Source organism: Pyxicephalus adspersus, chromosome 11 (assembly GCF_032062135.1).
Source record: "Pyxicephalus adspersus chromosome 11, UCB_Pads_2.0, whole genome shotgun sequence".
NCBI classification, from domain to species: domain Eukaryota; kingdom Metazoa; phylum Chordata; class Amphibia; order Anura; family Pyxicephalidae; genus Pyxicephalus; species Pyxicephalus adspersus.
Window position 1 is genome coordinate 4,275,559 of NC_092868.1, and position 17,977 is coordinate 4,293,535.

Genomic DNA, 17,977 nt, shown 5'->3' on the forward strand with positions numbered 1-17,977 from the left:
TGGGACTTGTGGTTCCTCAGCTCTAAAATTTGTGGTTCCTCAGCTCTAAAATTTGTGGTTCCTCAGCTTTGGGGACTGGCAGGAGTTTGCCCACTGAGCCTGATCTATCCCAAAGGTTGTGGGGTCAAGTATCAAGCCAGTCAGCCATTGGATGACTCATATGATGTATGATAAGAACAATGGTAGACATAGCCAACAGTGGGCCCCTGTTCAGAACAGACTTGGGGCCCTCCTGCGGAACTAACTTGGAGCCCCTGTGGGGGTCACTATTGCATGAGGAGGGTACAGTACCCTTGTACAGTGGCACACTTAGTGCTTTCCTATGTCTGCCCCTGGAAAACAATACGGATCAGTGAGTAAGGACACTTTCAGACTTGCAGTAATCTGTGCCAGAGGTCAATATAGTTCTTGCATTGGTGGTTGTATTGTGTTTCCCAAAAATGGTCCCCAACTGCTGCCAATAAGTTGAATGGAAGTGTGGGCGAGCATGCGGCAAAATACTGCTCAATGTTACCCCAACAAAAGTGGCAGAAACTTGCAGTAAGAGTGAATCAGTGCGTGAGTGTGATGTGGATCAGTGAATAAGATATCACACATGTGAATTAATTTTGTAGCATACAGGATGATGTTATAGCCTGACAGATAGGAGAACAAGAACACAGAGGTTTTTTTAAGTAATGGAATATCGACATGGCTTGGTGGGTAAGATAAAATAGGTGAAAATGGGTTTCTGAGACAATACAGAAGGGGTATGTGGATCAGTAAGTAAGATACCACACAGGTGAATGTATTTGTAACATACAGGATGATAATATAGCCTGGTGAATAGGAGAACATAGATAATGTTTTAGGTAATGGAATATCAACATGGCTTGGTGGGTAAGATAAAATAGGTGAAAATTGATTTCTTAGACAAGACAGAAGGTGTATATGGATCAGTGGGTAAGATTCCACACAGGTGAATTAATTTACACAATGATAATGGAATTGAATATAATGGAATATCAGCATGGCTTGTTGGGTAAGGGAAAATAGGAGAAATTGGATGTCTAAGACACTAGATACAAGGTGTATACGGACTTGTGAATAAGTAACAGTGCTAGCTTGGGGGTCAGTATGTAAAATTGAATGTAAAATTGTATTGAAAAAGTGGACGTGGATTAGTGAATATGATGCCAAAAAACATTATGGTTTTGTAATATACAAAACAATACCATGACTTGGTGAGTAAGAGAAAATAGGAGAAAATGTCTATAGATGGTGGACAGATGGTACACATGGACAGATGGTATATGTGGATCAGTGAATAAGTAATAGTGATAGCCTGAGGGTCAATATGTAAGATTTTAGGTGTGAATGTGGATTGGCGAATATGATAAAAAGATACAATATGTTTGTAATAAACAAGTTACAAAAATGTGGCTTGGTGGGTAAGAGGGTGAGAACAGGGATTTTTTGTGTGCAAGATACAGAATAATATGGCAGGGTGGGTAAGAGAACCAAACTATAGATGTGTTTGATACATCCTGTAGTCTAACTTTAAAATGTGGCTCAGTGAGTTAGGTACATGGTGAGAACTGCTGAAATCATGGAGCAGTAAGTAAGTAGCAGCAGTTGAAGAGCACTGAGAACAATAGAGAGAGTGGAACTGAACAGGAAACCGTGAGCTGCATATCTTAATTAATATTCAGATTCATTATGGAAAAGATGATTAAGGTTTGTGTCATAATTATTTGAACTGTCCCCGGAGAAATAGGGGGAGGGGAAGCGTTTATAACGGAGAATAGAAAGTGTGCGTACAGTGAAATAAAGAGGAGGAAATCATTTGGCTTCGTTGTGTCAGCTGATTTATAATTTGCTTTGATACATTTGTGTTTATAAACATAATAATTACTTGCAGAAGAGCTCCAGTTCTGTATAATAAGGGTTTTCACTGGCTACATGCTGATTACCCAGGACACTGTAGGGATCAGGGGCAGTTGGGGGGTATGAAGAGGGACAGTCCCTCCAAATCAGGGGCAGCTGGGGGGTATGAAGAGGGACAGTCCCACCAAATCAGGGGCAGTTGTGGGGTATGAAAAAGAACAATTCCTCCAAATCAGGGGCAGTTGAGGGGTGTTAAGAAGAACAATCCCTCTAAATCAGGGGCAGTTTTGGGGGGTACAGTTCATGATGCAGACCCTAGGTAGCCCCCTCATCTTTTTGCGGGGGGGGGGGGGGGGGGCTCATACAAAACAATGTTATCGTTCAGATCTGCTTAGGATTCAGTAGCCCTGATAACAGCCCCGGTCTGGAGGGGGTTAATACACCGCGGCAGCGTCTGGGGCAAAAAGCCAGATATTGATAATTGTTGGAGAATTTACAAAAGCCGCAACAGCAAATAGTGAAAAGCGAACAAAACAGACGGGAACTCCGACGCTTGTTAAAAACTCTAAACAGCGCAGACGGCCCCGCTGTGCACAGATCAGACGGAGGGGGCGGATGAATGAAAAGCCCCTGGGGGTGAGAAAATCATAGGACTGGGGGGGAGCTGACAAGTGGCATTTCGAGGAAACCCCTCATTAAAACTCAATAAAGCGGAACTACAACACAGAATCGCTGAATTCAGCTAATATAATGTGTGCATGTATTTATATTAGCTTCCTGTAACACTTCCTGTTGTAGGGTGACAACGCTCCCTCTTTATTTCCCAATTGTGCTTATGCGTTGTCATCCAATAATGTGATCATCCAATGGCTGTTTGGACTCACATTACACGGTCCACTTGTGGTCACCATTGGCAAACCCACCCATGCCATGCACCTGTCACTGGCATGCAAACGTGGCAGCAAAGAGGTTTTAGGAGATCAGCAGCACTGGGTACAGCAAAGCTGCAGGGAATGCGAGCCTTGGCGATGGGGGAAATGGCAGAAGGTGGCAGTGCAGGTTTGGATTTGCCCATTGGAGGGCCTGCGGATTGTAATCACAAGGCTGGGCAGGAGGGCATCCTGGGCACACGTGTCTCCGGAATGCCATAAATCGCAGGTGACGGAATGACATTACAAGCTGAATTTGCCCCCAGCACCCCCTCCCTCTGCCCGTCCTTGGCATCTTCTCTCCATTTCACACCAATTAAAATTTATTTTCTGTTTTTTCCTACAGAATTCCTGCCGGACGACCCCCCTGTGCCCAACCATTGCCCACCCTCCGGGCACAGAACGATATAGGCCCCTCATCTCCATAGAAGAGGTGGGCGGGGGCGCCTTCCAACTAAATCTAAAATTAGCCCCCCTGAGTGCGGTCAGCTGGGGATCGAGTGACACCTTCTAGAAGAGGAACACAAGAAGGGGGGAAGAGGACGGCAAATACACCGGGGGGTATTTGGAGGAATTCTGCACTTTCTGGGGCCCCAATTCTAAGAACATGGAGACGTAACAAACGGAGGAACCCAACCAGCACCAAAAAGAGAAAAAACAACAAACTTTTATACCCGGACCTTGGGACACCGGGTGGATAAAGGGTTCCAATTTCCCCAAAGGACTCATCGGAAGCCATGGACTACTGGCTGGTGATGGTTCTTTGCCTTATGGCAGGTAAGTGACCTTCTTCTGCTGATTTATGGTTGATGGGCCCCAAAAAACCCCTGAGGGCTGCCCCCTCCCCCCACCATTGATGACCATGATATTGGCACCAATCCAAAATGGGCAATCGGAAAAAGTTGAGTTGCCCGATGTCCAAGGGAGATCTCCTCTTACTTCCTGCTGTGCCTCTGGGACAGGAAGTGAAGAGAAATCACCCTGAAGGGTCCATGCTTCATTGCATTTTTGATTTTAACATTGAACTCCCCATGTTAGATGACCCTTAACCTGACCATGACCCGACTAGGGTCCGTAAACCTGGCCTCATTCAGTTTATGACTCTTAGGCACTTAGACTCTGCAGCAATCATAGCAGAGGGGGGGTTGTGGCTGGTTTTACCATGCATAGTGGGGCTGACTGGTGATGCAACAACTAATCATCATTCCCTCTCACACACTGTTTTCTCAATCTGAGCCACCTGGATTAGAATTTTTAAAGTCTTGATCTGGGGTCGGCACATTTAAGAGGCAAACCTGGGCAGGAAGCAAGGGCCATGTTGGATATTTAGGGGCCCCAGGTAAAACTTTCATGGCCCTTCATTAATCCAAGGGTATGTATGTTATGGGCTAGAGCTGTGTACCTACCTGTCCCTGCACTTGTAGGCTGGTGGTGTCTAAGGAGTAAAATCCATGCAAGGAATTCTGTTGTGCCTTGTATTGGGCCTATGATGGGCGGGGCAAAGCTGCTACCTTGCCTGGAGCCCACCTTAATTCATCTTTAGCCAGCTAGGGGGCGCTGGAGGAGATAAAGTTGCTGGGCAATAGAGTGAGTCTACTGTGCAGTGCAGCAGTCCCTGGCGGAATGCAACTTTTTCATACTCTATAGCTAGTTAGGTGAAAGATGTAGGAAATATATTTTGCCTGTTTGGTCCCTTTCCCACAAAATAAAGAAATGATTCCCTGTTCACATTGAATGCCAACATTGCTTGTGATGCCTCAAGGATCTGGTAGTGAACATATAAGACCGGTTGCCCAATCAGCGCTGAATTACATGGGACTGGGTGAAATTAGTCCTTAAAGTGGACCTGTCAGGAATGTGAACTAACTGGGTGACCATCACAAGGTGCTTCCAGGTGAAATCCAGGATTCCCAAAACTCGGACACACTCAAGGAATGACTGAACCTAGTACATTAGTTCTTCTCCCTCCATCCCACCCCCTGGTGGTCATCTTCCGGCATTGACCAGGATGCTGGGATGAGATTCACGCTAAACTAAGAATTGGGGCTCTGCCTGCTAAATGCGGCTACATTCGGGGGATCCTGGACTCCACAGAAGAATCGGGAACCAAAAGGGTTCAGGGGCCGGTCAGGAGCTCGCTGGGATTTCATGAGCATAACGCCGTGGTAATGGAGGGTACTGATCCCACATGGTGGTCGGAGGAGATGGATTGACCTGGCAATGGCGTGCAGGGGAGGGGAGGGGATGATTTCATCCCCCATGGGGTTGTATCTGGTTGGTGTTTCCTACCCTGGTGACCCCTTATTCCCTTCATTTCTTGTCCCAATGATCTCCATTTCCCATGGCTTCCTAATTCTTTTCCCAGTGATCCCAGTATAAGGAATATTGTGGGGAAGAATGGCAACATTGTATCAAATCCCCAGATTTATTTTTTTACCCGTCACATGACTTCAGTTCTGCGCTGGTGGAAATACAAATAGCCCCTGGAATAAGGTCATAAGGATAAGGGTCAGTACATTGGGGGGGGGGTCTGTTCTCTGTGGTCACTCTGGTGGGGGGCAGTGTAGGGTTACAGCTGTGTACTCAGCGCCCATCGGCAATGTGGCCGGGGTGGCATCCGGGGCAGGCGAGCAATGCCAGGAATGCAAAGACAGGCTCTTGTATTATCCACAGGATACAGAGTGTCACCTCCCAGCACGCAGTATCCCCCCCCCATTATTATAGAACATGAAAGGGTTACAACCACTGCCTCCAAGAGCCTCCAGTGCATGAAAACTGCCCCAAAGTCCCCCTTTATTAAATCTGCCCCTCAGCCTCCAGTGCATGAAATCTGCTCCATAACCCCCCTTCATTAAATCTGCCCCAAAACCCCCCTTCATTAAATCTGCCCTTCAGCCTCCACTGCTTTAAATCTGCCCCATAACCTCCCCCCATTCATTAAATCTGCCCCATCACCCCCCCTTCATTAAATCTGCCCCATCACCCCCCCTTCATTAAATCTGCCCCATCACCCCCCCTTCATTAAATCTGCCCCATAACCCCCTTCAATAAATCTGCCCCATAACCCCCTTTAATAAATCTGCCTTATAACCCCCTTCATTAAATCTGCCCCTCAGCCTCCATTGCATTAAATCTGCCTCCTAGCCTTTCCTTTATTTAATTTCTCTTCAATAAATCTGCCCCTACCTTTAATATTTCTGCCCCCAGCCTCCCCTTCATTAAATTTGCCATCCAGCCTCACCTTCATTAAATCTGCCCCTCCACCCCCCCCCCCCTATCAATAAATCTGCCCCTCAGCCTCCCCTTCATGAAATTTGCTCTCCAGCCTCTCCCTTTTTGAATCTGCCCATCAACCTCATTTTCATTAAATCTGCCCCCAGCCTCTCCTCCTCTCCTGAACAGAAATTGCTTCTTCTGATGTGAGTGCACTTCTCACAATGTTCATTAGAAGCTGCAGCAATCTGATAGACTCCGGCTCATTTCCTGGCTTTAGGACATCCAGCATCATTTAGCCCCTCCCCCTGACCATCCCTGTCACGCCTCTTCCATTCATCAGTGTTCAGTTCCTTCAATCATGGAGGCTCAGCATCACATGTGGGCGTTACCTATGCAAATACAGCCCGCCTAGGATCGCCCCCTTCTCCAGACACCCACCCCTGCGGTTCCTTTTCCTGAGCTTTGATAGGTGACAGGACAGGGTTAGCTCATTGTTTACATTCAGCTGTAGTCTGCACTGTACCTGCAGACCAGGACAAGGAAGAAGGGTGACATTTGCCCCAGACCCCCAGACACCTATTGATTTATTATCGCCAACCCTGAAACCAGTCTGCCCCCTGCTGGCCTCTAATGGATAGGTCAGGCCAATGACTCAAAGTGTTGAAACCAAAGGATCAACATGACATCCAGGCAGCTGACATTTTCAGGGAGAAGGGGTCATCTCCGAGAGGTGTTCATACTCTGGGCCCGGTGGGTCAATGGGTGTCCCCTAGGGGCGCTGGTGGCCATTTTGACCTTCACAGGAGGTTGTATTCTCAGCTACATTCATGTGCAGAGTTTGGTTTAATCCCGGGAGAGGCCGACTGCTGATTGGTGGACATTTTTAGGTCAATGAGATTCAATGAGATTCACTCCTCTGTTAAAATTGGATGAATCTGTCACCGGAGCTTCCATAATAAACAATACTGATACACATGAGGACTGGTGGGGGCAGTGCAGGGAGAGGGGGGCACCTACAAAGGGCAACAACCAATAGGAAATAAGATTGGCACATGAGAGGTTTGTTGTGATTGGTCAAGTTTTTTTAATTAATACATTTCTACCTTTCCTTATTTAATATTTTTTTAAAGTGGACCTGTCATCAGATTTTTTAATAATAAGAACAGAGTGCTAAGTTAAATGTCGGTGTCATACCTCCATGTGTGTATCATCCTGAGATCACATGATTATCTCTGCAGAAGGACGGCACCATATTTATTCAGGCATCATCCAGGGTTCCGAACTACTTCCTGAACAGAAATTTTGCTGCCAGCAGTGCTGAAAATACATAACGTAGCCAGCAGTGGGCCCTGGAACTGACATGACCTCCTCCCCCACTGGGGACCCCAGTGGTAGCCCCTGTTGGCTGAGAGAGGTCTGGGGCCCTTATACAACATATGCTATACTTCCCTATGCCAATTCTTACCCCCAACTTTAACCCAATTAAGTGCTAATGCTTAACTATAAACCCCCTCCCCGCCCCCAAGCCTGGTGCTTAACCCCAATCTGACCTTCCAGGTATGAAACTGATGAATCAGAGGTGACACCAACATATAAATCCTGATTCTTGTGTAGCTCTTGTCTGTGTTCACAAATGTCAGACACAAATCAGCCCCTGCTGCCTCCTCACTTTGTGAATTGCTACAATGTTGCAATCTGATCACTTTGGGGGAAAAGAGACTGAGACAATTCCCCTCCTGCCTGCAGCACACAGATGACATCATTGACACATAACCAATCTATAAATTGATCGATTGGAGCTTAAGGACGACATTTTGAAGCGGTTTTGGACAAACCGGGGGAAGCTTAGAACCTCTGCCAGGTTCTGCCTGCTGACAATGAGAATTCTCCTTTAGATCCGGATTTGTGGGGTCCAATAAATAGCCAATCATCCAATCACGTAAGTAGTATCTGATTGGATGGTTTGGAATTTGTTTCACAGATTTTTGTCTTTTTTGTCTTGGAAGCAGAAGGGATTTTATTCTAGCAGTAGCAGGGAAATAAAATGCTGATGCAGCAAGAATCCCTAGAAAGAACACCCAGGATGGGGGAGGGGCGGCCATTACTGGCTGATGGAGGGGGGAGAGAGAAGAGCAGGGAGGGCGCGGAAAACAAAGAACGCTGTGCTGGTGCATTGCTTTACACAGGATTTGCGGAATGCGTCAGCCCCTGAAATGGCAGAAACAGGGACACCAGCCTGTGGTCCTTCAATAAGAGTAATAGCCACTTACCCTATTGCCTACCTCTCCCTGCCTATTTACCCTTCTGTCTTAAATATACAGAGCTCAGAGTGCAGGGAAGAAGAAGCAGCACAATTATCCAATCATGTGCGCTGCAGCGCAAGAAGCTTGCTGAGAGAAGGAGAGAGCAAAGTGACAGAGAGATAAGCTCATCTGCTTCTCCTTTCACTGTCCAGTTACAGCTGGGGGAAGGGCAAGACCTGTATGTGTTATCAGGCCTCCTGCTTCGTCTGTGCTGTGTGGCATAGCTGTGAATATCTAAAGACTGGATAGATAGAGATACTTTTAGGTATTTCTACTGCGTGTGCAGCTCTAAACTTAAAGTGGACCTGTCCTTTGCCTGTACAGCGTCCCCAACATTGGGCCTGATTTATTAAAGCTCTCCAAGGCTGGAGAGGATCCTTTTCATCAGTAAAGCTGGGTGATCCAGCAAACCTGGAATGGGTTTCGTTAAAATCGTTTGTTATTTGCTAGCAAATGTTTTAAATCCTGAACCAGATCCATTCCAGGTTTGCTGGATCACCCAGCTTCCCTGATGATAGTGTATTCTCTCCAGCCTTGGAGAGCTTTAGGATGTCAGGGCCATGAACTTGCCTTCCCTTCATTCTGCTATTACTCTATTGAGCCACCAGGGGGCAAATGAAGATCAAACTGCATCTGATAGTTTACACTGGGCTGTGGAATCTCTGTATAAAGGTGCTGATAGGCCCAGCCCTGTCACATGATGCTGTGTAGATAACCAGCACTAAGTTTATTTTAGGTAGTTTTTGAGGTCACCTGAATATTTTTTTAAGCACCCATTAATGCACAGGACCCATACCATGCAACTGCTATGGGGCCCCAAATCTGTGATTTATGTATGCAGCAAAAGCATAATATGACACCTATTTAATGTACAGCGCTGCATAATATGTTGGCGCTATATAAATCCTGTTTATTAATAATAATAATAATAATAATAATGAATTAAAGTTCCTGCATGACCTGAACTCAGCCAATCAGCATTTTAGGATTCCAGCCAATTAGATTCTGCATATTTTTCCCCTTGATGGACTTCTCCATATATGGGCCCTACAGAGATTCATCTATATTGTGGGTGGGGTTTCCCGCTTCTCTAACACAATTCATAGGTGAATCTCATCCCAGCGGCCATCACTAATGCTTATTACTGGAATCCTTATCTTTCCATATTCCTGACTTTTATCTTCCCATGGGATTGCACATTCTTATACCTTCCCTGACCAATCAGATACAAGCTTGAGGTTGGGAGGAGTGGGGGTCAGGGAATTATAATGGACAAGAAAGCAATATCATATATGAAGCTATAAAGCATGCTACAACAACCCGGGTGATCCTGTCATGACTTTCTTCGTGCAGGAGCTTCCTATAGAAGGGTGACAACGCTTTGTCCCCATTTATCATTGATGCTCCTGGGTTGTCACCCTGTCACATGGGTAGACAGGGCAGTTTTCCATGATATGCACGGCTTTAGCACATTCAGGTGCACGGAAGGGTTAAGCTCTAAGCCGATCCATTATGAGACGCCAGGCAATCCTTCCATTAAAGGACGTTCAGCTTTTTGAGCCCGAGGGGCACTCAGATGCTGCCTCAGCAAAATTACCCCACCCCCCCTCCTCCATTACACACTGGAATATTATTAACTGCTGAGCATCATTTTATTTCAATGTGGGATGGGGTTTAAAGGGTTAAATCAATGTTTTTAACCTGCCCTACTCTGGGGCTCTTTTAATATACCCCCTTTAGTATATATGAGGGGGCATTATACTCACCCCATAGGTCTCTTTTATATTCCGTATAGTTCACCTTGTAGTGGACATTTTTTTCTTTCTTTCTTTTTTTTTCTGCTGCTGTTCAGTAACTCTAACAGGTCTTGTCCCTCCCCCAGCCTGTGATTGGACCGTGAGAGAAGAAGCAGCAGGCTGATAAGCTCATTGCTATACCATCTCCTCCTATCAGCATGTTCCTTGGTATCACATGAGCAAGGCTGATTGGCTCCTTGAGCTGCTTCTCCCTCTCTCACTCCGAGCTCCACTGTACAGGGGCTGAAAGAGGCTGTCACTGGGTATTCACTGATTGCATATAAAAGATTTATTTTATTGATATATTAATGAATAATTTATTATCAGCTCTGTGAGAGGTAATACATGAACTGAGTCAGCATGAGGCACTTACCATGATGACAGGTCCTCTTTGTGATGATGCCATAGATGCCTTGTTGTGAAGCCTGAAACATTAACTTTCTCTTGCCCTCTAGCGCCCTCCTGCTGGTCAGGCTGCGTCGAGGTCGAATCAGAAACAGAAGCTGTGTATGGCCACGAATTTAAGATCCGGTGTATCTCCTGTAAGAAGAGGGGGGAGACGTCTGCCAAGACCTTCACAGAGTGGTTCTTCAAAGGGGAAGGCAGTGAGAATTTCGACCAGGTGAGCTCAGGATCATATTTATTTTATAAGCTTTCTTAATAGAGACCGGTCTTTGCTGATCTCTGTATTTGTGCAAGACGGCTGGTCTAGTCTCCACCCACTCCTCACCTACTCCTGTAATTTTCCACAGGCAGCTTGTAGTGGGTGATGAAGCTAGGCCCCTCCCACAGCTCTGCTTTGTGCACATGTACAACATAATGATGATGTCACTGCCTCTTGACAAGGCAATATCTGGGTTTGGAAAGACATTCAGGGCTCAAAAAGTGGATTTATAGGGTTATGAGGTTATAGGGTGCATAAACTGCACTGCATTACAATCACATTCATGGTGGGCATTGTAGTGCCCTGTGTTAGGAAATGAACATTTGTTTTTAAAGACCTGATGTCCCAGTCCTCACATTATGAATTAATATAGAGCTACAAGCACACCATCATATATGAAAAAAGTGTTTTTTTTTCCGTGTAATTAAGGCTGCTGGTGGTTTTCAGTTCCTCTGACTAACCACTAGAGGTCAGCAGAGCCTATAAAAAAATTGTCCCATAATTAATTGCATTGTGTATGATGGATGGGCGTGGCCATGCTTGTAGTCTCAGCTCTCATAGCACCATGGGGTGGCTACAAGAAAAGACATGGAACATGTAGCCACATAAATGAAGGATATACAGCTCTCTGCTAAGGAGGATGGAAGGGATGTGTAGGGACTAATTGGAATCAGGGGGAAGGAAGGGATCATTACCACATAAATTAAATATTATCATTACTTTGGATTTTCCAAACGAATGCATCGTTTTATGCGTTTCACCGCTCTCCCCTGCAGCCATTAGCCACACAAAACTTCAAAGGTTTTCTGGTGGCAGATCTGGGCTCTATATAATTCCTGACAGATAATCGTAAGGATCCATAAATATTCAATCAGATCCTCACTTGTTAATATGTGATGAAAGCTGTAAACCATTTTAACTCCTGTATCTGAATACTGCCAATTACGGAGCAGAGGTATTGGGGCATTTACACTAGGGGTCTGGGTATTTGGGTATCAGCACCCCAATACATATAATAATTATGTAACACAAATATACAAAGTAACACATATCCTATTGTTACACAGCCCTGCAGAAAGGGGATTGTTGTCATCCTCCGAAACGCGTTGGATTTCCCTGGCGAGGGAAAACTACAATTTAATTTCTGGACTTCACCAGCAGATGGCACTGTTATTACTTACCCTTTATATCCTTCAGGCACTTTGTAATGAATCTCTTGTTTCCCCAGATCCTCTTATACCAATGGCCACGGCAGCACATTTTGGATCCCCGTTTCGAAGGGCGGCTCAAATGGAATGGCAGTGCCCACTCCGAAGATTTGCAGGACATGTCGGTTGTCATCACCAATGTCACCTACGAACACCAGGGGGAGTACATGTGCAGGGTCAACCGCACACTCACCTTCGAGAGTCATGATTACAACACCAACGTCACCAAATTCATCCAGGTGGTTGTGGTGGACAAAGGTGAGCTGTAAACCAAATTCTGGTGCCACATGTGCAGTGCTTGGATGTGCTGGCTGCATTAGATGTCTTTTATTTTCAGCTGGTGATCCTGCCAAATAACACACTTTCTGTCCTGGGATGACAATGCTCATTCATTATCATCTGGCTGTATATATAACAAATAGGTGCCCTGACCCAGTGCAAGAAGATGTTTTTATTAATTCTGCTTAGTAGAATGGAGTACATATAGATCCGCGGGGGCGGGACCAAAATACAAACTCCAGGCACTATGTATGATACTATATTTAAAGAAAAGTCACAGAATTCATTGCTTCATCATAGCCATATGCAGGGCTGATTTTGAAGTAGGGCAACTGAGCAATAACCCAAGACACTTATTTTCTCCAAGATCTCACACTATTGCAGTGTAAAACTACGGAGATCCTTCCAATAACCTTGGGATAGACAACAAATCCATAAAATAAAGGTATTTCCTGTTGTCTTGCAGAGCCATAGCCATCATCTATGCCTGGAGAAGATTAATATAAATCTTAGTGTAATGCTCTATTCTACACAATGCCTGCTAATTCTAACCACAAGCTCCACCCCCGCGGAGCTATGCTGAATGTAAAATATAGTCCTCTATAGATTATGTTAGACAATGGAATAGATTTTACATCCCCTATTCGATTTACTCCCAATGTTACTAACATTCATTATTCCAATCAATAAAAATTGATCCTTGCAATGGATTACAAGTATTCTGCATGCCACTTGATCAATAATTGTGATCAATTATACTAATTTTTGTAATTGAATTGTTGATCATTTTCATATCATACAATTGTATCTTATTACTGTTTTTGTTTTGTAATAAAATGATTTTTTGTCTCCCCAGCCAATAGAGACATGGCTTCCATCGTGTCAGAGATCATGATGTATGTCCTTATAGTGGTGCTGACCATATGGCTGGTGGCAGAAATGATATATTGTTACCGCAAGATCGCCGCAGCTGGGGAAGAGGCAGTTTTGGAAAATGCGTAAGTAATATAAATATAATAAAGCATTTATGAAATGATGTCAATAAAGCTGAAATGAAGGCTAAGTATGGGTCATGTACAAAATATATTCTACCAATCTAGCTCTGCGTAATATGTTGGCGCTATATAAATCCTGTTTAATAATAATAATAATAATAATAATAATAATAATCTCCTTTATTGTGCATCCTATCAGTTTGTATTTGTTGCCATCTAGTGGACATAAGCAGTATTGCAGCCTGTAAATCCTGGCGTACAGATTTCATATCCTGCAGTAAATAGATTCTCAGAGGTCTGATTTAGGTAAATGTTGCATTTGCATTGATATTATTTTTTTTCTTTTTTGAGCAGATCAGACTACTTAGCAATAACATCGGAGAGTAAAGACAACTGTTTGGGGGTGCAAGCACAAGAATAGCGAAACCCCAAACACTCAAGGCATCCAGGTAAGTGTCAAAAATGTTGTATGTTCCAGATAGGAATGTAGTCTGAAATTCCCCTCTAGTTGCAATGCCACAGTATTGGGTCAAGTACAATGCATCCTCCTTTTCCTTCCTTCCTCTCCCTTTTCCTTCTGTACTTTCTTCCATCCTCCCTTCCGTTCTATTCTCCCTTCCTTCCTTTCCTCTTCTTTCCTACCTTCCTTTCTTCTCTTCATTCCTTATCTTCTTTCTCTTCCTTCCTTCCTTCCTTCATTTTCCCTCTTCCTAACTTTCTTTTTTCCTTTCTCTTCCTTCTTCCTTCCTTTTTTTCATTCCTTCCTTTTTTCCTTTCCTTTCTTTCTTCCTTCCTTTTCCTTTCTTCCTTTTTTTCCTTTATCCTACCCCCCATCTTTTGGTATTTCCTTTCCTTTATTCCTTCCTTCTTTTTTATTCCTCCCCCCTTCCCTCTCCCCACCTTCCTTCTTTGTCTCTTCCCNNCCCCCCCCCCATCTTTTCTTTTTCCCTTTCCTTTCTTTTCTTCCTTATTTACTAGCTCCCTTTCTTCCCTCTCCCCACCTTCCTTCTTTGTCTCTTCCCATCTTCTTCTCCTCCCTCTTTCTTTCCATTTTTCCTCTCCTTATTTCATTCCTTTCTTTCATTGAAGTCAGTTGTCTGAGACAAGTGACCGGTTCTCTTTATTAGGACATTTCCTCTTGTAGATATATTTTATGTTACTTTACATTTTCAGCACTCCCTTCCTTCCCCTTCTCTTCTCCTTTCCTCTCTTCTTTTCCTCTTTCTTTCCTTTGTACTTAGGTTCTGTTGATCAGATTCTTCTTGCTGATATTTTCTTTCCCATCTTCCTCCCCTGGAGACGTCTCATCGGGCTCCGAGCTCACCCGGGGCCCCTTATTCTGGGCCCTGGAATAGGCAGGGGCAGGATGTTGGATTGGTTGATACCAGCAGAGTAACCAAGAGACCCTGAATCTTCCATTTCCCTGAACTCCTTTAACTTCCATTTTCTTTCTTCTACAGCTGGAGGAACGGACGCCCCCGGAGGCCCGGTGACACCGACTGGTTTTGACCGAAAACCGTAACGGGTCATAGACAGGGCCACGCCCGTTGACTAATTCTTTCATCCCCAGGCGTCTGTCACCCTCTTTTTATTCTTCTTGACCTGACTGAAACACATCACCCTGAACTGCCCCATCAGCCCATCACCATGATATGTGGTCATCTTTAGCCTCCCGTTTGACTCTCTCCAGGAATCCAGGGGTTAAAGATATTTACCCATAATGCTTCCAAGAAACTCTGCCTTGTTTGCTAAAAGACGCCGCTCGCTTATTGATTTTTGCTGCTGCTGAGCATGGGGTCACCAGAAGAAGACACGGCCCACATGCTTCAAGTGAAGAAATCTATGAGAGTTTCCATAATACTTTCCATGGACTATACAAAGTCCTGCACCTTGAAATGAGCACATATGCAGACCGCCACTGCTAACCCTGGCTGTCATGCTAATCCAAAACTTCAGTGTTTGCCATGTAGAGCGCCCCTAGTGGTTAGTCATCCAGATTGTGTTTGTAGCTTATAAAGGGAAAATGTGCAACACGTTTTGGCATGCCTTCCTATTCTTCAGGGGTAACAGTCATATCACTGGGTGTTGCCACTGAAATGATCATATCAGGGTCTGTAGGTTGTACCATGTCACCTAAATGGTCCTATATCAATGCCCAATATGATCACCAGGTTCCCTGAAGAAAGGAAAAGTCCTAATCCCCTGAAATGAGACAGTTGTGCCCATTCACCATTTATAAAAAAAAGTCTAGAACCAAATTCTGACTCTTGAAGCCTTTTAATGGCACACTTACAAACTTCGAGGATATGGCACCCAGGTGAGGTGCACATGAGGATCCAAAAATTTATTTAATTATTCAATTCTGAGTTCATTGCAAAACACCTGAACATTGTTATCATGTGATTTGGTAAGGAGATCAAAAACGTGTAGGGACATGTCCCAAGTGAAAAACAATTAGATGCATGGTTTTAAATGTTGCTGTAAATCTCTATTTGACCACTAGGTGGTGCTATAGTGTATACATTTATTACAGCAGTACTATCATGCAAGTCTTAGCAATACTGGGCATCTATTAGTGGGTAGGTGTACCGGGTACATGGTTTTCTTGCCAACCACTTGCTCCTGTGATTTCCTTCACCTAACCAATAATCCCCCCCACCCTCCTTCTGCTCTGACCACCAATAGGGAATAAAGCTCCTTCTGCTGAGATACAATTTTTGAGATACAAAATTTAACGTTAACTTAAACTTAAATTCAAGTTTAAAGATTCACTTGGGTCATGTCCCCATAGATTCACCCGACCAATCCAGGAAATCTGGGGACATAATGGGCTTTGCAATTACTCGAAATGTTGGCAGCCATAGACTTCAACGGTGTTCAAATTCAGGGTATGCAAAATCACAAATTTTTGGTACAGTTAGCAAATGTGAGGATCAAGTGTAACGGATCAAGTGTCCGTGACATCACTGTCTGCATGCTTGTTCCTGGTGAGCATTTCACATCCTATTCAATATTGCTTATGCCTGGGTTCAACAGCTCCATAGGCAAGGTGTGTTGGGGTACCGTGCATGATAACACATATGGTGCTGAACTGCACAAATGTGAACTCCATTTTTTTATAGAGTAGGGGAAATTGTTACCCTTCATAATATTTCTTTTTTCTTGCCTGTGTCCCCCTTCGGAGATTTAACTTCCTGTGCCAGACATACAACAGGAAGTGAGAACATATCTATACAAAGTGAGCGATAATCTCATCTTGGACAGTTGTCACCATTGATAGATTCTGGTGACAACCGTAAAATGATAGATTCACCTCACTTCCTGTGTTGGTGGTCACCAGGAAGATCATTACTCAACTAGGACATTCTCACAGTGACCCCTACTGCCTAACTTTGATTTTGCAGGCATATTCTGGATATTTTGCATGTCGCTGTCTGGAACTATGTTCGTTCTTTTTTTTTTTGTATGCTCATGAGCTAAGTACTTACTTTAGGGTCGGGGCCGCCCAACTCATTATAGTGACTGAACATCTGGAGCCCCCCGGCGCCCAATCTGTAGCTTTATTAAAGCGGTTATGTTGGTGATAAGACAATGCGTGGGAAGGGCAGGGTGACAAGACGGCCTGGTCCTGCTTTCTCTGTTGCCTTTTAGCCAACATGGCCGGCCTTGTGAATGTGAATACTTTTAACTCCGGGCGACAGTCTGGTGGCGGCGGCCCGCGCTGAGATTGTGGAGCTCGAGGGGAGGGGGGGAGATAAAGGACTTTTTAACAAAGCATGTGATTTATTTTGTAATACGGATAATAAAACGGAATCAAATTAGATTATATTATGTATGAACGAAGAAGGAAGATTTGAAGGCTGACTCTCTCTGTGAGGCTTGCTTGTATTTATTTAGGACTCGTATTTTAAAGTGCATTGGGTAAATGGGCCTGCAGTATTGCAGTGTATCTAATCTGATAATTCTGCTGCCACCTGGTGGTCATTATTACACATTACACCCCATTTCTCAAGGCCTCAGAGAGAATGTCACGCTTGCAACAGATTTTCCTCAGTAGTATATAATTTAGTAGGGCTACTGCGTAGCCGCCAAACGAGTACGATGCATGCTGAATTTTACTGTACCAACAGGCTATGAGCCTTGCAAAGCAAGCTTCTACCGTCTTCTTGTGCCTGCTTGTTAACCCCTTTCGGAGGTGCGCACTTGCAAATTTTGCACTGGCCAGGAAGGTGTTAAACACGACTGTCTGTCTGTCTGTCTCTTATTACTTGCTGTCACCTTTCCGTAGTATTCCCCGCTGTAAAATGCCATGGAAATTTTATTTAATCATTTCCATCCCTTTCCGTTTTTTTTTTATTTTTATTTTTTGGATTTTATACATTTGCATTTTTAATGTTGTTTCACGAGCTGAGGATTTTGCTGGCTGTGTGGCACTTTTCTTTCTTTCATTTATTTTTTAAGATAAAATATTCTATTTATTTGATTGGAAAATAATAAAGAACTCTGACAATGCCAACGTTTCAATTTCTCCATTTAACCTTTCGGGAAAAGATTTTGTGTTTTCTGGTTTTGGGTTATTATAGGTAAAGGTTCCATTTATCACGGTTGTATACTTGATATAGGTTTGCGCAGTGATTGATTTCTCACAAGGCCACCTAGGTCATGGCCTAGGGTGCTATGACCATTAGGGGGCGACATTACAGAATGTGGAACTGTAATCT

The 17,977-nt window shown here is 44.2% G+C and overlaps 1 protein-coding gene across 1 annotated transcript in view; it reads left to right on the plus strand.

The window, feature by feature from the left end:
- The window catches only part of SCN1B (sodium voltage-gated channel beta subunit 1), a 28,411-nt gene extending 10,643 nt beyond the window's left edge, over positions 1-17,768 (plus strand). The window contains exons 2-7 of the mRNA XM_072426144.1: positions 3,142-3,572; positions 10,566-10,732; positions 12,003-12,240; positions 13,118-13,259; positions 13,611-13,705; positions 14,717-17,768. Of these exons, the coding sequence (XP_072282245.1) occupies positions 3,533-3,572; positions 10,566-10,732; positions 12,003-12,240; positions 13,118-13,259; positions 13,611-13,677 (654 nt within the window). The 5' untranslated portion in view covers positions 3,142-3,532 and the 3' untranslated portion in view covers positions 13,678-13,705; positions 14,717-17,768. The remainder of the gene's footprint in view (positions 1-3,141; positions 3,573-10,565; positions 10,733-12,002; positions 12,241-13,117; positions 13,260-13,610; positions 13,706-14,716) is intronic.
- The last annotated feature ends 209 nt before the right edge of the window (positions 17,769-17,977 follow it).